Consider the following 27,436-nt stretch of genomic DNA (forward strand, 5'->3'; position numbering starts at 1 on the left):
CTCTTTCATCTTCCTTTGGGGAACATTCAGTCCTGAACAATCCTCATAAAGGAAGAAAATGCCTCCTGCTTTCAGTATGACTGGTTGACTTGCTTGTTGTACTTCTTAAAGAGGCAGTTACCTCAGATTTGTTTGTTACACTTTAACAAATTTGTAATTGTAAGTTTTGTGTGATGGGTACAGTAATAGCAACATTATAGTGTGTTTTGATACTGCCCTGAAAGTGTGCAATAAGATAGGTATTTGTAAAAGACAAATTGGATTTGATTCTCAGATTCCTCAAATGATGGGATTCCTGATATCCAGTAAAAACCTACCTTGTTTTCAATGTGTAAAACAGATTTGTGGAGTCATTTCCTACTTGATTTAAATTCTCATTGGATTTTGGAGGGAATATCTTCAGGATATTATACTACACATAGACTAGATTTAAAGCTTAAAGGGAAGCTTTAATTAGTTTTAAGCTCCCACATGACTTTATTGGAGGATTAGAGGTCTGAGTGCTCCTGTATTTTTTTGATAACTTATTTACATCAGCACGGTGCTCACACAGAGCCACAGGCACAGCTTAGAAGGCCCAGATAAGAAGTTGCCAGGAACTCCTCTTCGAGCATGTGCCCTATTTTTATACCCAGTAATCTTTCACCAGCTTTTTACTCATATATCTCTTGCACATTTCTTCTCTCAAACTGATAACTCTCTCCCTCTGACATTTTCATTTTCCCTCCTCTCTTAATTTTTCTCTTTTCAATTTTTTTTTTTCCTCCTGTCCTTCATCCCCCACCCCCCTGTTGTCTTTTCACCTCAGGAGAAAGGCGAGCCAGGTTGCTTCTTCACCTTGTTTCTTTTAGTAATCTCTTTTGCGTGGTCCACTGACAACTGGAGCAAGTAAGAGCCAGCCTGGAAAGGAAGGAAACACTAGTGGTTGATAATGGCATGGAAACTATTGCTTTTTGTTTGGACACACATTTTCAATAAACTGCTGTTCACAGCAGCTAGGGATTCATATCCCCTTGCTGAACCCCAGACAGGGAATAAATTCCTTCTTTCCCCAGCACTGAGCAGATTCTAAACCACAAATGATATTTGGGTCTCTGCATTTCTGGATGCCTCATGAGACATCTTAAGAAGGAACTGATCTTCAGAAGCTAAGTGCTCAGGTCATTTAACCACTGGTCCTGGCACTCTGGTTGTAGCAGTGCACCCCAAATTTGAATGGTAACACATCACTGATCATTTTTGCACATGAAAAAGAAAAGAAAGCCTGCAGCTTGCTAGCAGTTACTTTACATGCAAATAAACAGGAAAGGATCCTAATTGTACTTGGGGCTCCTTGGAGGTCATTTACCTTCTGCCCCAGCTGAGAGAAAAAGTCACATGCAAACCTTTCTAGCCCTTTTGTAGATAACTGTTTATTCTTCACACACAAAAATAAGTTAGCTGTATATGTAACGCAGGTTTCTACTATGAAGTTAGTTGTATCCTTGTGTTCTAGTTTTCTGCTGGAGCTGACCTCTTTTTCCCAAGCCCTTCTTGGGAGTCAGCCTTCTACACAGAGCTTACCTGAACTTTCTCCCAGCACTTCCCAGGAACCACTTGAACATTTCCTAATGCAGTATGATCATACCTCAGGGCAAGCTGGCCCCATGGCTTCACCACTGGATAAAAATCAGGCCTCCAACTAAATGATGACTTCAGGACAGAAGTTCTTTCTCACAGAAAGTTGTCTTCTGTAAGTTCAGAGTTCTATAGTTATATATATTAACATTCTTAAACTCCTTCAAATAATTTTGTGCTACCTGTGGGTTTTCTGTATCCTTGTGTTTTTCTTCAAGATTTCACACTCAGGGCAGTGGGAAAGCAACACTGTCCATCCAAGTCCTGCTTTTCATTGTTCTGTGGTAGAAAAGCAGCTATTTCTAGGTTTGCTGAGAACAGACACAGAAGAGGCCAGCAAGATTTTATGACATTTTTGTAGAACTGTGAAATAAATAAGAGAAAAATATTGGGGTTTTTTGTGTGTGTGTCATTTTTTTTTAAGTGCCACTGTAATACAATATTTGCTTAAAAACAAGAAGCATTTTATTTCATTTAGTTTCATTCTCCACCATGTGGATCAATTAGTAATTGAATACTACAGATGCAAATATGCAGTGATGACTCAGCTGTGGAATTTGAGATAAATGTCAGTAACAGTTCATAATGTATTATGTGCGCTTAGCTCTGCCTAATTCCATTAGGAACAATAGGGCAGAAAGCCTTATCCTAAATCCTAAAAAATACCCCCAAAAAACCAAAACCAAACCCAACTTTGGCTATTTTCATACAGTCATCTCAAAGCCATTTATGGAAACATCGTGTCTATTAATTTTGCTCAAAAAGAGGAATCCAACATAGTTACAAAAGTGACATTTATTTTGTCAGATAACAGGAATTACACCATCTTACTGTTTGTATCTAAACCCTCAAAGGGTCCTACATGAACTGACCAAGGACTGGTAACAGCTAGTGCTGATCCTATATCTCCTTATTGCACATTTCTCTTTGCACTGAGCTTTCCAGCACACCAGCTTTTCAGCTATCCCAGGGTTAGCTATCCATCATCTCCAGTCTGAAGAAACAAAGGATTGACTGTAGGATCACTTCAATCCTAAAAAGCATAATCCGAACCCAAATCCAAAAATAAGAAGAGCACATGTTTGCTCTTTATTCACTCTATGAATATTGCACATATAGTATTAAAAAACAAACAAACAAACACATGCTTGTAATACCAGCCCCTAACTCTTAGCTCCCTGCTGGAGAATACCAGGATGGGGTTTTTGTTGTTTTTTAAAGAATCTAGCAATATAGTAGCCCACATAGCAGATCTTCCTCGCCTCCAAACAATGAAGCCTAGATAAAGATTCTCAGCTTACTCCTCATTTAAAACCAACCAAATAAAACCCAAGAAAGTGCAAGAACAAATGCCTTTTCTAAACATTTAGTGCTCAGTTACACAACCAGTTTATATAGAGAGAGCTTCATTCTTGAGACCACATGAATGAGGCTCACAATCAGAGATTTAATGGGAAATAAATTGACTAGCTACTTGGTAGGATGAACAAAGCCAATGTTGTTCTACCAGTTGCAAAGGCAATGAAGTATTTGCAGTTTGAATTTATATCCACAGAATCCTTTGATTTTGGGGACTTTTTGCATGTGTTACAAAACAACAGGAGTTGCCAGAAGTTCCACACTTTTCAAATCTAGTCCTTATTTAGTAGCCATAGAACCATGAATTCAGAAATCTGTGTTTTATGCTGCTAGTTAAAAGGCAAAAAAGCTCTGTGTGTTCTTGCTATGAACACTTTTTAATTTTTTTTTCAGTTTTCTAGTATATACCTACACCCTCTTGCTTCGTGCTTTACAGTTATGCTGCTTCTGAGGCAGTTTCTTAACTTCATGACTTAAGTATGTAGCACTAATTTTTTGTTTTAATATCATGGTCTAGCTTTATCCTTATTCACTGTGATGTCTTTAAAATATTAATTTATTAAAAGGTAATAATGAAATTATAATGAGAAATGTTTTGGTTTTTTTTAAATTTACCAGTAATACTGTTTTTCATCCTATGAACTAAGATTTCTATATCCACAGTAGGAGCTGTTGGTGCTACTGTGCAGCTGTGGGCATGAATTTGGTTACTGTTTGTTGCACTACGTTCCTGAGACCCACTGAAGTGGCAGTTCAGTGGAGACTGTTCAATACATGATTCTTAAAAGTAACTTACCTGAATAAGTTATTCTTCTATTCTGATTACCTTACTCTGCTGTGCTGCCAAGAGAAACAAGTAAAAAGTAGAACTAGAGAGTTATGACTAAAGAACAAGGAGGTCTAAGTATATAGGCAATGATGTTCTTCACCAATTGAGACAGGTAAGCTGACAATATGTGAGCTACCTCATTTGGATGTGGTGCTGAGAAAATTGTGAAATTTACCTGCACTGGACTATTCTGAAACATATATAAACTATGGGATCAGGGAAAAAAAAGTACAATCAGAATGGGATATTCAGGTTACTGAAAAGCAAGTTTGACATTTAGAATATTCAAACTCAATTTGCTTCTGTGTTCTTAGCAATCTGGGAAAAATTCTGCTATGAAAAAGGAGTGCAACTAGGTCAGTTCAGTTGATGGTACAGAAAATCTGGAATTAAACTGCCATACCGCAGAGATTGTTAGCAATAATTCAAACTGCTATTTTCAAATTAAAGGATGAAGTGGACATAACTTTGCTTCATTAATTTCATAGTATTTTTCTATAATCTCAATGCTAGTTTACCTGATAGTGCAGTATTTTATTATGACTTTTGCATCCGGAAATTACATAGATTTTAAAGAAATGTAAAACAAAAAAAAGACGCCACTACAATCACTCAGAAAGTTGTTTTAAGGTACACGGCTCCAATTTCACTAAAAGTAAGGACTACCTTAATTCCATGTGTACTGAGACCTTGTCTCCAACTACACAACAAATACACCTTAATAAATTTAAAGAACCAAACATCAGTAGAAGCTAATCTTACAATACAGACCAGTTCTCTACTACTGAAATTTGCATTTTCCTAATCTGTTAAAAAAAAAAAAAATTGGTCCACATACAAAGTAAAATGGATAAAAGTAGGTCTAAGCCGAGCAAACGTTGTCTTTTTTATTCAGTTCCAGTTATAGCGGTCTCTTGGAGGTAAATCATAATGTGTTCTCTCTTCCTCTTCAGGTACATAATCTAATGGCAGACCATAATTGTAATCCACTGTTACAACGGGTAATCTTTTGCTTTGTTCCATCTCTCTGGTAGTTTCACCTTGAAAAGGTTTTCTTTCATAGTCTATTGACCTATCTTCTTGGTGTACAGATGAAGATGGATGCATGGTTCGTGAAGAATATGGTGCAAATCTGTTTTTTCCTCTATTAAATTCATCCGAGGGATGCATTCTCCTATTATCTTCAGGACAATTTGGTCGATTACTGCAAGAAGAACAAATATGAACAGTGACATCATTAGAAATAAAACAGTTGGTTTATTATTTGTGGCCACCATTAGAAATTAAACTTGTGTGACCTTGAAAGAACAATTCAGACCCTCATTCTTGTTTTTACTGCGTAAAATGAAAATCCTCTCTACTCGATGTTGCAAACTTGTTTATAATAATTTTTCAATTCTAGTGATTAAAATTACAGCTCTTCACAGTAAGTCATTCTACTAGAAGATGTTTTGTTTTAAGTGCTGTTTCTAATTAAAATTCCCGTTTTACTGAGGGTTTCTTTACCTGGGGGCCATTTCTGCTCCTAAGCCCATGTTTTCATTTTTGTGAATAATACGTGATAGTAGCTTTCTAGCACATAGTCTCAACAGGCAATAATATACTTTGGATTTATATCTCCACATATTTTAATTATTAATTCTTCTGCAATAGAAGAATCTCTCTCATACAAAATACATATGGAGGGATCTAAAAATGCATATACATATACTTTTTATTTTGGATTCTCTTTACTCTCAAGTACCTTACTTACTTTGTATAATAAGTAGCATATAAAGCCAAATGAGAATCATCTTTTTAATTTTAAAATCTTCTCCCTCACTGGACCATAGATTAATTTAGACTGGAAAGGATCTCTACAAGTACCTAGGATCACCTGCTCAAAGTAGGTCTAATTAGATGAGTTTGTGCAGGGGCCATGTCCAGCTGAGTTCTGAGTATCTCAAAGGATGAGGATTTCACAGCTGCTCTGACCAACCCTCACAGTAAAACTCATTAGCTTGTTATAGACAGCAGTTAAGAGTTAAATATAGCATCTGTATTTTGCTTTTTTGCTTACTGACAATAGCTTTTCATGTTTTGTAGTACATGAGCTTAAACTGTGCTCGACATGTCAATTACATACGTCAGGGATTCTCAAACCATTTCACAATCACACTCAAACTCAATATAGATGGACCACAAATTGGTCACATTATTTACTAAGTGTTCAGATTCAATGGTTTAAACTGCATTTAAAACAAAACTACTAACATCCATTTTTACACTATGCAGTTCAGTTCTACTTTTTAGCTGGGGAAACTCAGGGAGTATCAGTATAAAGGTAAGTCAGAAAACAACATATGAAATCTGATATTTACCTATAACTTCTGTTAAAGTCATCTTTATCAGACCCATAATCTCTGTGAAGTGAAGGAGATGAAGAGAAATGAGGTTCTGGTACATTTTCATGGGAAGAAAAAGATTGACTTCTGCAAATAACCAAAAGAATCGCATGTTAAGAAGAGTACAAATAATTGTAAGCTTTTGAAAAATATGCATTTATCAAATAAGATAAAAATCTTTTAACTTTTAATTAAAATTTTAATAAAAACTGTCTTAGTTGTATTTATTTGACACCTCAAATCGGTATGCTTTGTTGTAATGGTATAATATCCTGTTTCAGCTGTACAGTGGAAAAGATTAAATTGAACTTTACTACCCCAACAAATATCTAAAATATGTTTTGAAGTATTAAAAATATCTTGTAATATTATTAGTAAACCTATTGGATTCTGACATAAGTGGTAGATGTATTTGGGAGAATATGATGCACGTTCAGAAGCAAAGCGACTTCTAACAAATTATTCACTCATTAAATAAACAAATGCAAATCAAACAGTAATGCTACAAGGAAGTTTATCTCTGTTTGGCTGAGGGCATAAATAAAATTTCATATCCTCTTCTGTCTTGAGGATTGCTTTTTAAATACAAGTTTCTATATGAAACAAAGTAAGACAAAGAGTTTTGTTTCAAGCTGACTCTAAAAAGGTAAAGGAAATATATAAGCTTTAATTTAAAGAAGCACAACCTTCTAATTTAGGAAACATTGGCTTTCAAAGCTGCAGCACTCCTGTCTACTTCAAACACTTTCATAAGAGTTAATCAATTGATCATTTATATGTGATTTTAAAAGTATGACTGATTTCAAATTAATTTATTTTAAAAATTAATTCCGGTCTTACAGGTCAAGGATGCTTTACCTGTCTGAACACCATTCATGCGACAAGTCATCGTGACCTGGATGATCATGAAAAGGTCTTGGTCTTTGTCCGTGCCCTTTATTAACATAATCAAAATCTTTTAACTGAGTCTGTTCCTGTAAGTCATCATAAGGCTGATGGTCATGAAAAGGTCTGCGCCTTTGTCCAGGACCTTTATTATCATAATCTTTTAGCTGCACCTCTGTTTGTAAGTCATTGTGAGGCTGGTGATCATTGAAAGGTCTCAACCTCTGCCCATGACCCCTCTTAACAAATTCCAAATCTCCCGACTGCATCTGTGGCTGTAAGTCATCATGTGACTGATAGTCATGGAAAGATCTCAGTCTTTGGCCAGGACCTTTGTCGACACAATCTAACTCTTTCAGCTGCATCTGAGTCTGAAATTCATCACAAGATTGGTGGTCATGGAATGGTCTTCGTCTCTGTCCACGGCCTCTGCTACCAAAATCAAAATCCTTTGACTGCCTGTCTTGCTGCAAATCATTGCGAGATGGATGGTCAGGAAAATATCTTTGCCTTTGTCCATGGCCTCTGTTAAATTTAAGGTCCCTCGATTGTGTCTCTGCCTGTAAATCATCATGAAACTGGTGTCCATGAAAAGGTCTCAAGCTTTGTTCAGGTCCCTTGTTACTGAAGTCTAGGTCCTTCAGCTGCATGTCTTCTTGATAATCATCATAAAACTGGTGATCAGGAAAGGGTCTTCGCCTCTGTCCTGGTCCTCTATTGTAGTCCCAATTTCTCATCTGCATTGGTGCTCTCAAATCATCCTGAGTCTGATGGTCATGAAATGGTCTTCGTTTTTGTCCAGGTGCTTTATTAATGAAATCAAAACCTCTCAACTGTATCTGTCCTTGCAAATCATTGTGAGAATGGTCATCATAAATTCTTAATCTTTTCCCAGACCTGTAAAGAAGTTTTTGTCTTAAACAGAACATCATACTTATAAGTGCTACAAGTCATTAATAAAACCAAGTTTTTTTAACTAAGAATTTATATGAAAGACATTGCAAGTAAAATATATAGGTATCAAAGCTACTAAGAATCCAAACTGTAAGAAAGATTATAAAACTTTGTGTCATAATAGAAGCTGTGACAAACATTCAATTGTAATTCTGTAGCACTTGTTAAACAGACAAACCCAGTGAATCCAAATTAATTAAAACTAATTGCAGATTACTGTAGAATAAAAAAGGACAAAGTAAAACTCTATTTTTTCCAAGTGAACTAATTACTTACAAACTTCTAATAGCACATATTCCCTTTCCCTTATCTTTTCACTGTTTCATCAAATTCTGTAAATATATTTTGCATGAGTAGGTTATATTAATAAAATATCTTTTAAATTAGAGTATCTATCCTATTTCCAATAAGAAACAATTATCTTTCCCACTGTGTGGTTTTTTTTGGCTTTGAAATCCATTTTTCAGCCTATTACCCCTGAAAATCTTCATTTGGGAACCGCTCTACAGGTCCTTCCATTGCATGTGGTGGAGGAATAATATCTTCATCTGAATCCCATACATCCATTCCAAGGTTACTAAGAATAAAAACATCTCACATAAGCTTCTTTTTTTAAAACATACTATTGAGAGAGAAAAACACCCCACATAAAATTCTTCAATTCAGAATCACAAAAATTTTTGTATGTTAAGTTAAATTTACGGACATTTGTAACTTAGCAAATTTTAATCCTGTAAATTTAGTTGGGGAAGGGTTGCAGAGAAAGCAAAGAGAATACCTAAACTTCAAAAGCTTGGAACAACATCCTAAAGGATGTGAGACAAGCACCATACCTATTAAAAAATCTGACACAAGACTAACTTAATCATGCACACACTATAAAACAATGATAGCAGCAAAACAAATGGCATTCAAGTAAACTAAAAAGATGCAAATCAGTCAGGTATTATTTTAAAATCCATTTACTGCTACAAGGTATCATTGACACAAATAACTTAGGAAGATGTAAAGGTTAGCTATTCTTGGGTGATTATGAGAAGCATAAAATTCTTACTCACCAGGGGTACAACTCCTATAAACAGAGTTCAGAACAATCTTCCACTTTGGGTAGTTTTTCCCATATTTTTTTTTATTCCTAAAACTGTTGTATTTTTTTTTCTTTCTTTCTTTTTTTTTAATATCTAGTTCTACCATTCCAACAACAGCAGCCAGATCATAGAGTTTATAAAGCAATCTTTGAAGTGGCTCCTTTCAGCTTATAATGAGAGAATACAGACCTACTACACTTGTCACAGTATGATAAAACCACAACAGTGTTCAATAGAAGTTGTCAGATTAAAAAAATCTTTTGAATCGCATAAATTCAAAAGATGAACAAAGGAAGTACACTGCACTTCATCTTATTCATATCAGAAGTCTTACAATATATGTGTAGTTGCATATTAAAGGTTTAAGAAGGGGTTAATTTTGGCTTATGACTGAAGCAAACATTTCAAAATACTAGTCGACCTATAGGAAAGTCTTAACCATACAACTAAAAGCTGTTGTTTACCTTCTCATTGGTTGTGTTCTGAGATCTGTGAGATACACAAGACCATCCATGCGATGACCTCTAGCATCACCAAAAGCTAAAGAAAAAAAAGATACAAGTCTAATGCAATGTGCTTAAGCAGGGCCACAAAAATGTGAAAGGTAATTTTCTGTTCACCGTCAGATGCTGAATTTGAAACAATTCTAACTTGATATTAAAGACTTCAGCAAGCTGGCATCATTGTAGCATTTTAAACTTTTTTTTTAGAACAACTGAAACTAGTAGTGGTAGCAACATAGGACTGAAAACTCTTATAAGCAACAGGAAAAAAAAAGATTTTAAGCAGCTGAAACATACTCCTACTATGCTGTCAATTTGCTAATGCTCAAGCCTTGCCTGGAATAGAATCAACAGAGAAAATCTTCTGTGGAAGCCAGCATATGAAATAACTCTGAGGATACTAAAATATAACTGTGAATATAGTTGTGAATACAATTGTAGTAATTGTGAATTACAACCTGACATGTGCCTTAGTTCAAACTGTATAAATACCTTGGATTGCTGTCTCTGGATCCCAGCCTTCAACATCTATAAGGTATCTGAAGAAAAATACAACTAGATTATTGTCCCAAAGTGATTACAAATTAATACAAGGACATTATCTTTTGTGAACAATGATTTGTTTTTATACAACACTTACCTACATATAAGGTAGCCAGTTCTATTGATTCCATTCGTACAGTGAACGCCAATGAGCTTCTCTATCAAAAAGGAAAACACAGTCTTTAAAAGTTCAGAAATTACTAAAAAAAAAACAGTGCAAGACAAAAAAAAAATCTGTACTTTTCTAGCAAAGTAATGATAAGTAATGCTTGCCATTTATAAAATTATACTGTCATGCCTGTAAAAGAACAGACACATCCAGACTTTGCCCTCTTCATGCTGGATCTCTAGCAGCTCACTACTGGATCTCTAGTTAGCTCACTACTTCCAAACCTGTGAAGAATGAGACTAACTCTGCAGAATGTAGGAAAAAAGAGGAGCGATGACAGGTAAAGTGGCCTCAGCCACAACTGTAGTAACAGGAGAAAAAGAATAAAATATAGTTTTGAAAGCAAACCTAAACAAGCAAATGTAAAATTGAGGAACTTAACTCACAGATTCTTGTAAAACTCACAAAAAGGAGAAAATACACATAATGCTCCTAGTGTCTAGGAGTATAAAATATACTACTAGAATAATTAATTTAACTGGACTAAAAATTTGGACCATTACTGGGATGAACCACAGAGAAGAGGAATTTAGGTTCATGTATGGATAAAAGCAGCACTTTAATGGGAACCAGTAATCTCTAAAGAAATCTGGTATTTTTTTGGAAAGGTTATACTAAGCAGCTAAAGGCTGAAAAGCAGAATAACTTACTATTATTAGAGTGTTTCAAATGAAGTATTTCCAACAGAAATAGGGAAACACTAATATGGTCATGCAAAGCACTGATAAAACCTTGTCCAGGCTATCCCATACAATTCTAGTTACCCACATTTCATGAAAAAAAACAATCAAATTGAAATATGTATTGAAAGGGCTACTATGATGGTCACAAAAAAGTTTGAGAAGGGATCTAGGAAGCTTGTCTTATTTAGTCTGTAAAACCAAATCTGACATACTGAATATAACAACAGAGATGGAGAACAACAATACTTAAGGCATAAGAATAAATGTATATAAACTGATTCATTTTAGAAGAAAAACTGTAATCATCAGAAGAACGAAGTTGTGGCAAAGATGAAGTACTGACAGATGGTCTTTGAAAGGGGACTTTGACAAATATTTGAATGAGATAGAATGTAACTGCTTGCCACAGAACAAGACAGTCACATTGCCATATAAGTTTATTATAAGTTGGTGTCCTAACAATTCAGACACTTATAAAACCCAGCTTCTCAAAAATTATTTGTAAGAATAATCCTGAGAAACATTAGAGGTCATCTGAAATAGAGGGGCAAGTTACAACGACTAAGTTAATATAAAAATGAAAGTTCTCCTAACTCCCAAGTTACGTAAATCCTGCCAAAATGGTCTTACTAGCTGGAACTGCAGGTCTTCATGCAGTTACAAATTAAGAATTGATTCTCTCAATTCTGATAATCAGAAATAATTAGATTCAAATACAGACTATTCTTTGTCACATGAAAAATCACTAGGTCAAAACTAGAAGAAAACTAATAATTTCCAAGTAATTCCCCTAAGTCAAAAAAAGAGCAAAGCAACAACTTACACATTAACTTTCTGAGCAAGGACACAGGCTTCTTATACTTTTCAATTTTCCCAGCACGTCTAATTCAGGCTCTCATACCTGAGATTCAGGTCAGAGTTTTTACAAATCCGAATTGACCATACACAGCAAAATCACAGTTATGCTCTGCAGCAAAAACTGTATGCACTTGGGCAGTTAATATCCCTACTTTGTCACAGAAAATGTCAAAGTAACCACAGCAAATAGTATGAAAAAGTCTGAAAGAATGGTCCTCCAATATTGGATACAGAAACAGTTAAAATCTGCCTACAATGAATCACTAGCAAAAAAATTGAGAAGGTAAAAGCTGAAAACAGGCTGAGGCAAAATACATGCAAATTTATTTCTGCAAAAAGCACCTTATACAGTCTCAGCAAGAACTGTACTATTGCATAAACACCAAAGCAGCAGCAGATCCACACTGTGGAAACACTGATACTGTGTCTGTAATATAATTTTTAAGAATTGCTCTGATATGAGGGCAATAATAGACTCATAAATTAAAAAAGTGCTATGTCAGACTAAACAGACTTAAGCTGCTCACCCGTATCAGTGCCTAGTGCCATCAGAGAAGCCTTGTGCTAAACAGAACATCCAAAAAGGGTTAGCAGCTACACTAAGCTGACGGTAGACAACTGGAGTCAGACAGATGAAAATCTTGTTGCAGTTGATTTGACACATAATGCAAATGTAAGTATAATACTATTAGGAAGGGTATTTAAGTTACCAGTAATTTTTGCAAAACATGTTTTAAATGCTAAAAAGACTACCTATATCTTATTATGATATTAAAGTGGAAAGTGCTATGGAAAGTCTGAGATCCTTGGTGTTTTAAATATCTATTGAAATTAATAAATGATACAGTTATCACTGAAATAAAATTTTTGGTCTTTTACATCATAAGATACTGATACTTACCATTTCCTGCATTTTCCCATAGGAATTTTCTGACCCATTTTTTGAACTGTAGGATAGTAGCATTATCGGGGACTTCAAGTCCAACAGTGTAAAGTTTCTTATACTGCACACTTTTAGGTAAATCCTAGCAACAAGAAGAGGAAAAAAAAAAAAAAAGGTAAAAATTATTGAAGTCTTGCATCAATGGAAAACCTTAAGCAGCATCTAACATAATGCCAATGCAAAACAGTATTTCAAATCCCGAGTAGAAATGGAAAACATGACATAATTCTCGAGACACACTCTCAGAAACTACCATTTACATTTCCACTTTAAAGACGTGATCTCAAATAAAGAACAGTTCCTACAGAAGACTTATTTATCTCTGCTAATAAGGCTGCACATTAACTAAAGAGAGCAGATTGTTGTAATGCTGTTCTAACTCATTTTACAAATACTAGCAATATTTGTCCCTCCCACCCACAATCATATATATACTCAGATATTCACCTCTTTAATGCTTACAGCCCATGTACATTCAAAGATTAACAATCAGTTATACCACTGTTACTTATTCTCCTTTTCAATAGGAGGCTGATTAATCACAATTGTTAGGACCATACTGGTAGAAAATTTGAAATTAACAAAGCAGTTTAAAAACGTACACTTTCTTAGTGGATTCCACTGAAGATCAGTAAAAGAAAGACCCTAGGAACAAACAAGAACGTCTTCAGGGCACAGACTGTAAGTTTTCTGCACCTTTTCTGTGGTGCCTGGCACTGAAGTCTTTATCCATTACTCTGAGTTACCGTAACACAAATAAGCCACAAATGCAACTAGATGGGAGAAGCAGCTATTTCCTTTGTGATAAAGCATTTAGTTTTTATTGGAGACACAAAGTAAGTCTAGAGGGCTCACCTGTTTATTCCAATTTAAGGTAAGCACGTGTAAATACTTTAAAACAAAGGCTCTAGTAACTATTTTATTTTATTATTATGCTTCTGTTACCTTAACTTCATAGTATCGTGTGGTATATGTTAAATCAATAATTAATCCAAGCTCCACATTTAGGGCTTTCATTGCAGCAATTAAGTCTTTTGGTGTAAATTTCTGGGTTGGGGTAAGCCTCTGGTTAATTGCCTACAATGAAAATGGAAAAGAAAGATTTTCTTTTTAAGGTCTAATAACAAGACATTTATAATATTCCGTTATTTTAATTAGGACTAGGAAACATCAGTATTCAAAAGGGATGTTTATAGTATCACAACCATATCCATGTATTATACAGATAAAAAATGAAAAGGATCAAATAAAAAAAGTGAGAATTTTTCTTATATTCCTATTCAGATGAACATGCAAGAAAATGTGTGAGAATTTTCACTTGTACAATGATAATAAACATTATTAAAATAAACCCTAATTTGATAGACACAAAATCCTGCAAAATGCAGCATGGATATACTGATTTTTAAGTAACTAAACATCAGCAAAAAGCAAAACACCACAATCCCCTTTCCCCCAAACATACTTTATCCCACACAATAACAAAAGATTAACACTGTATTTCACATAAAACATTAGAAACTGTGATACAAGAGTTCATTTCTTCTAAAAGTTTTAACTTTCTCCCAACAAATGTTGTGCAGACATTTTTATCCCTGCTTCATCTCTTGTCAGAGTGTACTTGTATGTCATTTAGCACTGGGAAATATTAAATAAGACTAAAATATGGTGACTAAGAAAGCTGCAGGTAGGTGGGTAATGAATAATTAATTTCATTTGACAGAAACAGCGGGAAAAATGTTTACTCACCCTATTGTAGCTGCATTTTTTGAAATGTATTCTTCACTCTAGGTATGAAAATGCCTCATATAAGCGAGACTGGATTTTCTCTGAATAGTGCGCTTGTCCATTGTGACAGCCTTTTGACACAGGCTCAGCCACAACCAATAAAGACAGTGGCCAAAGATGCAGCAGCCTCAACCACCTCTCAGTTCCTTTGTCAACAAGAAATTCAAGCAGACTGGACTCAGAACTAATGGAAAGGAAGGCAGCCGCAGACCACATACCTCTTAGAACCACAGATGGTATAGGGTAACTAACCGTTCCTTCTTTTGACTGTATGGATTATAATCTAAGATGCTAGCAAGTACTTGAGTCTGGAAACAGAGACAGGAAACCAAATTAAAGAATAAACACCAGGACAGTCCTGTCAAGGCTTGTAAGTGATTAGGAAGCTTGAGCTAAAAAGAGTAGGACAGAAGGCATACAGAAGTATTCAGTCCTATGTATTTCAGGCACTGCTGAAAAAACTGGAGGTTGTTGAGGTTCAAACAAAATGAACACAAGTCAGTTATCTCACCCTTATTCAACTGTGATTTTTTTTGTAAAATCTGAAACAGAACTTACTAACTTTAAGGTGACAAGGGTGAACCTGCAAAAGGTCTATCATAAAACGTTACAGAATTTTTTCTTCTACTATGTGAAGTCACACAAACTGAGGTGTAATACAATTTACAAAAATAAGTTCTCTCCAAACTTAGTGCTTGAGTAAACAGTTAAATGTGTTATGAAAGACTATGTTTTGAAAGACTATTTAGAATTTTCTGAAAAACTCCTGCTGAGTATTCAGTAGTTTAGGTGTTTAATTGGACTTTGAGAATGTGAGAAATCTGTATCAATTCTAAAATCCTTCTAAGGATGCTGGGAAAAGAACTTGCCCAGTCCTTACTATACCAGAGTCTTACTGTTAGCATTACATTGATGATTTGAAAAGAAGGACAGAAAATTCTTCCCAGTAAGCTCATGATCTTAAAGCCTTTACTACCAGCACATCTTTTGCTAAAACAACAACTTTCAAGTCTTGAAATACTGAAAATATGCTTTTTCCCTTTGGGTGAAATCAACAATCTGACCTCCACCATATTGGCAAAGACATCACAGTTTAGCCAGTTTTGCATTTTACGTGTATTCTGCCACAGACTCCATGAACTTGAAGCACACAGTCTCTGGCAGACTTGTCATTTCTCTACCTTACATTGTTGAGACCGAACAAACTGAAGGACAGAAATGTTACAGATTTTGATTTCTTGGGTACCAGACTTTATATCTGTCCTAGTTCAAAGACAGCTTCACGGAACAGGGATTTATGTCCCAGTGAGATCAGTAGGACTGGAAATGAGCAACTCACTGAAGTAGAGTGCGTACTTGTGATACACTGCTCTAAACGTTCTCTGCGAAACTCTGCACTTTCTATGATCTCTGGTGGAGCTGCTTCCAGACTATTACAGGAGCTGCAGGGAAAGAGTAAAGTTCGCAATGAAGTATCTTCCTCTGAAATCTGGAGTGACAGGGACAGGGAACTGGAAATACACGCACACTGAACAAATCCTGCCTATAATAATGCATCTATGCAAAAAAAAAAAAAAAAAAAAAAAAGTGCTGGAATTACAGGAGCTGAAGATGCAAAAAATCCTCTCTCAAATACTCCAATAGCAAAGAAGCTAATTATAAATCTACTGAATTTTATATTTACTGCTAGATCTGTCCACTGGCAGTCATTGGTAGAAAGATACATGGCTACTGTACTATCCATTAGTACCACGGAGAACATGACCAATGTCAAATATGAGATGCATGGTGTCAAAGGAACTAAACCATCATACCAGTGCTGTAAAAGCAGCTGCAGGAAGCAAACTCTGCAAGCATTCCACTTCAGTCATTGCTGATAAAAGTGAACTGAATAGTGACTGAAAATGTAACGGGCACTAATATACACGAAGAACTGATTTTTTTTTTGTATATGAATATTGGAGTGCAATCTATAGACAACAGCTTAGACAAAATATTTACTCTTGACTGCTAAGGTTATGTCTAGCCACTGAACTTTAAAAGAGCTCAAACTTTTATTTCCTGTGTATCATAGAATCATAGAATGGTTAGACTTGAAAGGGACCTCCAAAGGTCATCTAGTCCAACCCCCCTGCAAGGAGCAGGGACATCTCCAACCAAATCAGGTTGCTCAGAGCCTCATCCAGCCTGGCCTTGAACGTTTCCAGGGAGGGAGCATCTACCACCTCTCTGGGCAACCTGTTCCAGTGTTCTACAACTCACATTGTAAAAATTTTTTTCCTAATATCCAATCCCCTCGTCCTATCACAACAGGGCCTACTGAACAGCCTCTCCCCATCTTTCCGGTAGGCCCCCTTGAGGTACTGGAAGACCGCTATCAGGTCTCCCCAGAGCCTCCTCTTCTCCAGGGTAAACAGCCCCAACTCTCTCAGCCTGTCCTCATAGGAAAGGTGCTCCAGCCCTCTGATCATCTTTGTGGCCCTCCTCTGGACCTTCTCCAACTGGTCCTTCTTATGTTGGAGGCTCCAGAACTGGACACAGTACTCCAGGTGGGGTCTCACCAGGGCAGAGTAGAGGGGGAGAATCACCTCCCTCAACCTGCTGGCCACACTCCTCTTGATGCAGCCCAGGATGCGGTTGGCCTTCTGGGCCAACCTGAAGCAAGGACTTGTAAGAGTTAATTTATACAGTACTTGTGTTAATTTACACAGAAGGGCAAATTTGCCCTATTTGCCCCAATTTGCGCAAATTTGCCCTATGTTTCAATCCACCAAAGAACTGAAGAGTCTAAAAAAGATAGCCTCTACATCTTGTATTGTCACAAAGAATTAAAAGATCTGACTCAATATGTTTAATAATAAAGATGGCATGTTAGTAAGAGTCTAAAGGAAGTAGTAACACATTAATAAAAGAAATCTACGAAGACTTCTTTTTAAGATATACTGCATTACTCAAGATCACTGGAGCTTTTTGCTTATGAGATTCGTAATTTGAATCTATAATTTTAAAAGTACTGCAGTGACTGGTATCCTTTAATGAGTGCTTGATTTCCATAAAATTATACTTTGGCTTACATTGCCTAGATTGTTATTCATAGCATAACCCCTTCCATATGGTTTTCTTACAACAGTCATAAAAATATATTAAATAAGATAATTAATTTAGACCACTTAGTAGTGGTCAAATTAATTGTGCTCATTCATTACAGACTTCATTATTTTAAAAAGATAAATAAAAAGAGTAACACCAAATAAAATTTTTAAAAAGAAAGAGAAAAAATACAGAATATTATGCAAAAAAAAGCCACTAGTATATGACTGGAAGGGTGAAATCTGAATATATTATTTTTTCATAAAACTTTCCTGAAGTTTGCATGAGTATTCATGCTACTCTTCATTACTTTTGCATTGTATCTAATAGAGCAAATCTGTAGTTACTTTTTATACATACCCCTTTTAAAGGTACTTTGAATGCAATAAATCGAGTTCCCGGTATAGGCTGTCCAACTGGTGTCAAACTCCGCCATCTGTAATTAAACAAATATTTATTTTAAAATATTTTCAAATTACCTGCTTCAACAGAAGACACCTGCACTTCATGTAAAACTTAAAAAAGGTAGTTCCTCTTAGGATTAAAACTTTGCTAAAACAAAGCACATAAAAATTATGGTCTTTTAAAATGGTAAGAGTTATTTCAAACTATGTGAAGTATCTTACAAATATCAGGCAAATCTGGTGCCATATTTCACATAGTTTGAATATACAGGTATTTCAAACTTCTCCAAGCAGGGAGATATGATTGTTCTCTCTTTTCCTATGATGGGCCATGCAGCTACTAGCTTATTATATTAAGATTTAGATTTCCAAACAGCAGGATTCAATGGTTCCTAAAATTCCTTGACCACATAAGCAAGCAATCGTAACTGATGTGCACAAGTTTGAAAAAATGACTAATTAAATCCTGATATGTAAGTAAAATATTTTTAAAAATACATCTTCCACTAGTAACCTGCCTGTTTCACTAAGAAACTAAGATATTTTTAGAATAACTACAAAAAATTGTTATTATATATTTGAATAAAATTAACAAATTAGCGTTATTTTGAGATAAAAGAAACAAAGTTGCTTAAAAGATGCTGGAAGAATATCAACAGAATATTACTACAGCACTGATCAGGGCAGAATCTCATTTAGCACACTACACAGCTTAAAGACAGACATTTTTATTGTTTGCAAATCTAAAGTCAGGAGCCATAATAAAATGAATCTTTATTCTCCACAGAGCACTACCACAAAAATACTTCTTAGAGATAATGTGCATGACTGCTCTTATCACACAGCAGAATTTTGTCCCCAGATCTGCAATTATTCCAAGAACTGGTTTCAAGCTATCTTCAGTACATTTGAGAACAGTCTTTTTCCTTTCTCCTTCTTCAATTTCCAAAAGAGATTCCTCCCCTCAAAACGGTAGGACAGCATTTACAAACAAGTAGCACCAATATAAAGCAAAGCAGATGGGTAAGGTTCAACAGGTAAATAAGTATTCTTACATTAGAGTTGGTGGAAATTTTTCAACTTGGCTGAATCAAACACCTTTAAAAAGCTGTCATATGCTCGCATCAGGCATTTAATTGACAATAAAATGCAAACTTTACTTTTATTAAAAATACAAAGCTTCTATATTTTGCAAATGTATTTACTTTGTAATATGCTGCTTTTTCAAAGGAACACTTCTATGTCTTCTCCTCATTTGAGGAGAAATTATCTCTATGACCTCAGAATATGTAGCTGGATGACTTAAAATCTACATTGCATTTTGTATTTTCAGCTTGTACCTCAAATATTAAAATACAAGACATTTTCATAAGATTCTTTAACAATGGTGCCCATTCAGTTTCAATTTTCTGAATTAATGTTTAAATTAATCTGTCCCTTTCAAGGGAGAATCTAACAGCTTCTAGATTCCTTTTTGATTTCCATAAAACCACATCATTTATGAAAGAAACTGAATACTCTGTTTTAAAATATTCTAACCACTGAGTATTTTGCTTTATTCACAATTCCCATATAGGACCATAACAAAATCTAGGTGTTCGCTGGCAAAACTCTTAAAGAAATATCCATAATTATGCTTGTCATAATATAGAAATAATATTACCATTCATAAATGCTTGGAAGTAACACAGGAAACACTTATAGCATGGTGACTGGAAGTATAATTGATACTAACAAATCATGTAACAATCTACTACAGCCATGTCTTTAGCACTAGTTTATCTTTTTAGTCTTCCTCATGAGCTAAAGAACAGACTGAGGCTCACAATGTAGACATATAGATGCTTAGTTTAATGGATTACAAATGAAATAACAAAAGAGTAATAATAATTCATCATTAGGAAGGCTGTTGCAAACAGCTGTCACACGGAAGACATACAAGGTGAGAAGGTGTAAGGGAAAGCTACAGATTGAATCACTGAGAGGTGTTTGCAGTAGTATCTTTTACTAAATTCTAAATTATTGTATGAACTGTGTACCTCATAATCGCAACAAGGGAACAAAAACAGTCTCCTACTTCATATATTCCCTTAGCTTAGGGTAGTTGCATACAGGGGAAAAAAGAGCACATTCTCAGTCACCATAGTTTGAAAAGCATTGCTCAAAAATTTACATATAATATATTATAGAAGAAAAGTGTTCTAACTTGAGAGGTCTCCCAAGTGAATTTTCAAGCTTGTAAACTTTGTGGAGTTTGATAGTTTTACACTAGTTGTAAAATAATTAAAAAAAAAATTATCTATCTCTGAGAATATGTTCCATTTATCCTAGTTTAAGATAGATAAATTGTATATGAATCAAGTAAGATCATAAACAGTGTAAATGGACTGAAAGTATTACCAGAGCTAACAAAAACCACAACATGATGAAATATCTTTGTTGCAAAAAGTGCTCAGTTAAAAAAAAAGAAACAAATTCTACAGAAAAACTGTGAAATCTGCCCTGTGCATAGTTTATCTTATTCACTCCATCTTAGAAAGGTACTAAATGCTGTGAACTGCATTTAGATGTATATTTAATCTGAACTACTGTTAAAACTAATGACAAAGTCAGGTTTAATACCAGCTCCTGCGTAATGCTAATTTTAATAACTCTGGAAATTACATGTCTTTCTTTAAAACAAGGAAATACTCTTCCTGCTTTTGCTCTTAAACTTCCAAACAGAATTAGAAATGGGCTGTACCTAATGATTGAAAAACTAGTGCAGCAAATGCTGTCATAGAAATAAACCAAACAAGAATACAGTATTTTTTCTTCAGCCTAGTTCAATTACTCTTTAGTGTACCAATAACATATCCGAAAGGCTTTACCAAAGTAGGATTTAACCTGATAGCCAGCCATATTCACATATATCTGTTTAGAAACATTCTGAAGGAAGGCAGAAGTAAAAAAAGGCCAACCACAAAAGACCAATTACCTTATGTAGTAAGACAATTAAAAAGAGGCCATAAATTAGAAGTTATCTTTTTTAACCTGCTTTCTCTTGGAAAACTGAGTGGAAATCTACCATGATTATCATAAATATTAGCAATTATGAGCCAAGAACAAATTATTTTAAAAAGGCTTAAAAATCTTATTTTCTTTAATCAGCAACGTAACAAAGACTTTGTAAAAATTCTGAACTTTCTTTTTGGATTAATGTATTGACAGAACAATGCACCAGGATTACACAGTTTGTTGTCAGACCTTAATAAACTTGGGTTTTTATTCTCCTGGTTTTAAAGCTGTTTAAATCCTCCCAGAAAAAAAAAAAATCTGCAAAATCAGCAAGAAACTTAAAAGCTGCTGACAACTCTATGGTAGAAAGTGAGCAGAAGCCACTCTTCATTCAAAAACATAAAGGGTATGCGTTCCATGTTATCTTTAAAATTATATTTAAAAAGGAAATTTCAGCATACTGCTGCAGGACTAAAAATTATCTCAAATTAAAACCAGCAGATTGAAATTAAGTACTTAAAAGAGAATAGCACTTAAATTAAAAGTGACATATTGCACACACAATACATTTTCAATTACAGCTTTATTTTTCTAAGTTTTCAAACAGGTAAACAGTCCATGGACTACATGCAGATCAAAACCTGAAAGTCAACAAAACATATAAATTAATGAATTATTTAACTACTTAGCTTTTGCAGTGCCCATTTCCCTATCACGTTTTGGCTTCATCACTCCCCAACTACCATCAATTATCTTAAAACACAGGCAGAATTTTGCTTGCTGTTCTTAACAAAAGAATAACTTTTTGGTTAAGAATAAGTGTTAAAATCAAACTAAAAAATTGTTCTCCTTTGCCTCTGAAATTTCTGTGATGCTTGAATGGCTTCCAGTTAAACAAAAAAAAATACAATTATTATTGATACTACAGACTCCAGTCAGCTAATCTGTTAGAGGTTTTTAAGTCTAGTTTACATGAAAATATATTACTCTGTTTATACATTTTAATTTAAATGAAAAGCAAACGTGGTTTATTGCCTTTTTCTTTAATCTAAAAATTTCAGATGTATTCAGTAAAATAACAGAAAAGAAACTAGCTTCACACATCCTAGTAAAAGTTTACAAGATATGTGATCTAGATTAACCCAAGAATCTAGCAGCGATATGCTTTCTAACAGCAGCAACCAGTGAAATGGCCTCTGTTTGAGGACAAAACAAAAAAACCAACAGCAACAAACTTAGAAAAACACTTAAAAACCAATCAGCTCCAAGACCAATCAACTGAGGATCATCAACAGCGCCTGCACAGCAGACTCCAGCTTCAAGTGGGATAACAGAAATCACTACAGAAATGCCAATGATGAAGACAAGCTTATAATAAATCTGAGTAAGGCAATTCTGAAGGTATTCATCCTGAAGCCTCTTTAGTTAAGCTCAAAGGTATGTTGAATACCAAGATAACAATGCAAGCAAAGAACATTGTAATAGGTGTATTTTGCATAAATCTTGCTATTAAAAACAAAAAAAAAATGTGATAGCAAAGATGTTTATGTAAGTTTTTAAGCATACAAAACTACATACCAGTGAACCGCAAAGCACAGCACAGATTCTAAATATCAGTAATATCTGTAATTATTCAACACAATTTTGAAATCTAGTTAAGAAAACTTTATTCATTTGATATGAGCATAATTTGTGGTTTTTAAAAGTAAATCTTATTGTGAATCAATTCTAAAACTTAGAAAATTATACTGGTAATCATAGCTACTATATCCCCTTAACAGATAAAGTAAAATATGACAAAACTATGTGTTCCATACCTGGCTCTACTAAAAGTTTTAACTTAAGCAGATAAAATATGCAGCTGTATGTAATTCATACTGAATCATTTCTGTGATTTTTAAAAAATAAAAATATATGTTTCATATAAAGATATTAGGTACATTTTAATGGCAAACTACACAAGAAAGCTACCAACTAATTCATAGGTAGAATGTGATGGAAACACTGAATTGGAAATAATTTGAAAGTTTCATGTCTTTAGTTTGTCAGATCTCAGTGACAGAGCTATAGAAAAATACAGAGCACAGCAAACTGTCAACAGATACCTTACAAGTTCTTTGTGGCAAAACAGTTAGAACTCATTGGTGATGCCTAAGCCCACTTTAGATCACCTATGAAACTGATGTTTACATTAGCATATGCTAAAAAATCCAGAAAATATTTTAAAAATCTCTATACCCCAATACCTCTACAGAGCAATTACAGTATTTTTGACAGGAAAAAACCTTAAGTATAAAAGGAAGTAAACTCTCTTCTCTTACATTTCCATGTGTAACATTCAGTTCAGCAATAATGTGTTCCAGTATTCCAGAGTAACACAAACTAGTACTGAACTCAAGGCATCAATTCACAATTATTTTCATCTAATAGTTAAAAATCAGTGTTTGTAAAACAGCGTAAATAAGTATACATTACTCGAAAGCTACGGTGAGTGGAGAAGGAAGTTCAGAGAGCAGTATCTGAAGCTACGCTTAACAATTCAAGGGTTTCTACAATTCTGGAGCCCTTTATAAACATCTACGATTACAAAGCAGTTCCAAGTTTAGAATTTGTCTGGGAAATTGAATTCCAAAACACTCAAAAAGGATAATTATTGTAACTGTAGAAATACTCAAGTCTGAAATACTGTCAGCTATAGCAAGATGCACAAACGTATAAATCTGTAAAAACGTTACAGTATTTTATGACTTTGTTATGCTACTTGAACTCCTTCTACTAGCTGGCTCTCCACTAAAATATTACAGTATACAACAACCGGAAACTGCAGTGCAAGGGGTCACTCCAATTGCTCTCTTATACTGACGTCTCACTGTGTTACAAAATTACTGCTCCAGCGCTACTTTCTAGGATTGAAACTGCAATGGACACTATACATCTTAGCTCTGCTCCAAGACATTACTGGGAAAAGGGAGAAATGCTTTTTGCTATGAAGGAATACAGGAAGTCTTACTTCCAGTCCACCTCCTCCTCTCACTGCTCAGAGCAAAGACTGTGCAAATAGCATCAGATCAAACATTCAGAGCTAGGGCTGAGTGACATGGACGCAAGAGCGAGAGTGGGCCAAGAACAAGGTACAAGACCAGCAGTGCAGATCCAGTGGCCACACTCGTGATTAATACCACTTTAATATTACTTTAGGTGCTGAGTATGCACAAAGTGCTGATAACCAGCAAAGCTGTGCAGTGCTATAGCACAACTCTTACCTAAAGGCAACTTTAATTATACTGCAGGCATAGAATTGTCAAAGGTGATAGTAATTAGCTGACGAGTTAAAAAAAGTTCATCATTTCTTGTTTAGTTGCACTATTCCTAACTACTTATAACTTAACTGAAACCTCAAGTTTATTGTACTGCTTTAATTAGCATAATGGAATTTGGATTAAAACTGTTAAGAACTGTAAAAGAATTGAGGCAGTAACAGAAAGACAATCTTAAAAGATGTCAGGATGTAGTGTGACTTTTTTGTTTATCTACTACAGTGTTTCTCTTGTAATATCATTAAAACCAAAAAAGTTACTGTTAGATGTATTGCTATTACAATACTGTGATATGATTGAGGTTGTACTTCCATAGCACGCTACCGTCTGGACTGGTCCTTATGCTACAGTGTACCACAATCTCACTTCTGCAACAACTATTTCTGGGGCCAGTAAACTGCACGTGCAGGACACCCTAGACTAAAATTAGATTTTCTTAAGTAATCTTCCAGGGTTCACTGCTTTTTTTTTTTTTTTTTTTTTCCCCCCTGGTGTACTAAGCTCACAGTGAAGAATTACAATGTGCTGGGCTAGCACAAGGATGACATCAATATATTCATGCATGAGATTGGGAGACTGACAATTCCTTTAACTCCTTTACTGCCAAAACCCCAATACTGTGAATATCTAGGCTGATTTGTTAACAGTATCAAAAAGTAAGTATCTGGAGAGGTTGAAAGCACTTCATTATCATGAGCTTTGTCAGATGGTAACAGTAACTTTATAAAAAATTACCCCACAGTAGACATTTCTCTTATTGAAAGATATGCAGGTATTCGTTTCCAGTAATAGAAGGCAAAAGTACAGTCCACTACTTATTCCATACTTAAGAAATGCATGCAGCCTGAAAGCTGCTCCAGTTCAAATGCAAGAGGGAAAAAGCTGGAAGAAATGAGCACCTGATTCTCAAAAGTTTTAGTAATAATTTCCCGGTATGGAGAAAGACGGAGGACAGCTATTGTTTTAGCCTTTCTGGATTACTGCTTGCAAACCTAACCCACTTTTGCTCAATTTTGTTCAACTTTTAACTGAAATTTCATAGAAGCTTTCAGAGAAAGACATACTTAAATAACTTTTCTTAAATTTTATTCTAATTCCTGAGTTTGTCAGCTATAAAAAAAAAAATACTTCAAAGTTTCCTGAAGTTATTCTAAAAATTCAATTTATATTTTCTTTCTCTTTATTGCTTTTAGGCCAAAATATTTTGCAGAAAATTGGGCTTTTTGTATTTTATTGCTCCTCCTAAGAATTTTCTTAATAAACTTACTTAACACTTCCCCTGAAACTAGGATTATGTCAACCGTTCCTCAAATAATGTATAAAGTGCAAGTTATTTTCCCATTACAGTGTGCCTATGTATCTCAGCACACCCTCCTATCCAATAAGTTTGTACTGATGTCAGCATGGGCTAAACTTTTCAACTTGGAGTTCCTCCTTTTCTTTCTCAGTAGAGCTGGAGAATAGAATTATATCTGTTCTAAATTAGATCATTCTGTGGTCTCCATATGGACTCCCAATCAAGTCATAAGAAAGCCTATATAGTGCATTTGGGGTTTTTTTATGATTATTTTTGCTGATAAAACATTTTTGTTGTCCTGTTGTTAAAAAAAAAAACAAACACAAAAACACAGGATGTTTCTGGACCTGCAGCCATGAAAATACTCCTTGATCACATGCATGCAACCATGTGCTCCCATCTTATCAGCTCTTCCCCCACTTCCGGTAGCAAACATCTGAGTAGTCAGAAGAATGGACTACTCTCCAATTTCCCCCAGGAAGTATACACCTGGGGGGTAAGAAGGTTACGAAGAAAGGACTGTGTTTGGCTGATGAAGTGTTCACAGACATGTTGGAGCATCATACTCACCTGGGGGATGAATGGCTGGGTTGTCCCTGTCTTGGAGAAGATACCTACCTTACCTGGCTGTAGGTGGTGAAGATGCTTGTGGCAAGAAAGCGCCTGGGGCAGTCAGCGCCCCTTCTCTGTGGGCAGGACTGTGCCCGCTCCTGCCTCTTGCTTAGTGTTGGGGATACTTACCCATCAGGGATAGTATTCTTCTTTACCATGCTGAAAGCGGGAGCAGGCAGAGCAGGAGACAGCGGTGAAAGTGGGCACTGCAGCAAAGGAGAGAGAACCGCGCAGTTAACACGGTGCTAATCTCTTTCTCCATCAGTGGGCCTTTTCACGGGGCTGACTCTCAAGTAAAATAAACCAAGCAGTCAGCTGGGGCTTGAAGCCATCCTGAACAAGTCCTGCAGCTTGCAAGCTAGCCTATTTCTCCACTGCTACAGTATGACAAGAGGGAAAGACAACTCACCTCTCCTCTCCAGAAGACCCAAAAAAAGAAAGAGAGGAGAGGCAGCAGGTTTCTTTCTAACTCTAGCAGCAGCAGTGCAGGGATGAAGATCTTCCTGGCAGTGCCTTCTGTCCCTCTCCTGTGGCTCGGAGCAGTCTGTTCTGCCCTTGTGCTCCCACAGCTAGAACTCTTGTCTCAACGAGAAGAAACTCCAGGCAGCTGCAAGAGGCGAGGCCAGCACCTCAGCAAGAGAAGGACCATCACCTGCCCCACTCTAACCTAGACGGGTCCGATCCCGCTAGACCCTGGGCACCGTCAGCGCCCGCCGATCTCAGTGGGACCAGGGCCGGGAGAAGGGCGAGGGGAGGACCCCCGCTCCGGGGAGGGCCCATGTCCGCCGCGCCGGAGAAAGCGTTTGAGGCTGGCGTGAGGCTCCCTCCTCACAGCCGCATGTCCCCGGGCAGGGCCGGCTCGGGCCGCTCTCTCAGCGGGAGGCGGCTGAGGTCGGGGGAGGAAAAAAAAAACAAAAAGAGAGCGGGACGGGGAGAGGGGTGGTCGCGGCCCGACTGCGGGGGGGCGGGCTGTCGGAGAGGGGGTGGGCTGCAGCAGGAGTCGGTAACAGGGAGAGGCCCGGGCGCCAGCGAGGCGGGGCAGGGAGGACCGGGGCTGCGGGCGGCCCGTACCCTGACAGGATTTCCCTTGCAGAGGAAGGTTGCTGCGAGACAGAA

At 36.0% G+C, this 27,436-nt stretch overlaps 1 protein-coding gene across 6 annotated transcripts; it reads right to left on the reverse strand.

Annotated features, from left to right (window-relative positions):
* Positions 1-1,807: 1,807 nt before the first annotated feature.
* LOC104478722 (uncharacterized) lies at positions 1,808-27,436 on the reverse strand. 6 transcript variants are annotated; one of them, XR_015259084.1, is made up of 14 exons: positions 26,730-27,368; positions 26,450-26,526; positions 18,054-18,129; positions 13,761-13,892; positions 12,774-12,897; positions 10,260-10,320; positions 10,112-10,158; positions 9,581-9,656; positions 8,504-8,605; positions 7,048-7,971; positions 6,166-6,276; positions 4,644-5,009; positions 3,773-3,816; positions 1,808-1,896 (listed from the first exon to the last, which is right to left on the reverse strand). XR_015259084.1 is itself a non-coding variant. In XM_086752459.1 (14 exons), the coding sequence occupies exons 6-14, from the start codon at positions 13,830-13,832 to the stop codon at positions 4,697-4,699; spliced, it is 1,830 nt and encodes a 609-aa protein (XP_086608585.1). In that variant the 5' UTR covers positions 13,833-13,892; positions 14,565-14,749; positions 18,054-18,129; positions 21,075-21,148; positions 26,450-26,526; positions 26,730-27,368; the 3' UTR covers positions 2,060-4,696. The 6 variants fall into 6 exon arrangements, 5 of the variants coding, with proteins under 5 accessions (XP_086608585.1, XP_086608583.1, XP_086608584.1 ...); XM_086752459.1 differs by lacking the exon at positions 1,808-1,896 and adding exons at positions 14,565-14,749; positions 21,075-21,148 and having other exon boundaries at positions 2,060-5,009; XM_086752457.1 differs by lacking the exon at positions 1,808-1,896 and adding an exon at positions 27,392-27,436 and having other exon boundaries at positions 2,060-5,009; positions 26,730-26,927.

This window comes from Chlamydotis macqueenii, chromosome 7 (assembly GCF_036417535.1).
Source record: "Chlamydotis macqueenii isolate bChlMac1 chromosome 7, bChlMac1.mat, whole genome shotgun sequence".
Classification (NCBI taxonomy): domain Eukaryota; kingdom Metazoa; phylum Chordata; class Aves; order Otidiformes; family Otididae; genus Chlamydotis; species Chlamydotis macqueenii.

What these genes read in the sequence shown, in the direction of transcription:
- LOC104478722 (XM_086752457.1), bottom strand. Translation starts at nt 26,478, where the DNA reads ATGGTAAAGAAGAATACTATCCCTGATGG. An exon ending in AAGAATACTATCCCTGATGG is followed by an intron (nt 18,130 to 26,449) that starts GTAAGTATCCCC and finishes GTTTAATTACAG; the next exon opens with ATGGCGGAGTTTGACACCAG. An exon ending in TCAAAGTACCTTTAAAAGGG is followed by an intron (nt 13,893 to 18,053) that starts GTATGTATAAAA and finishes TTTTCATTGTAG; the next exon opens with GCAATTAACCAGAGGCTTAC.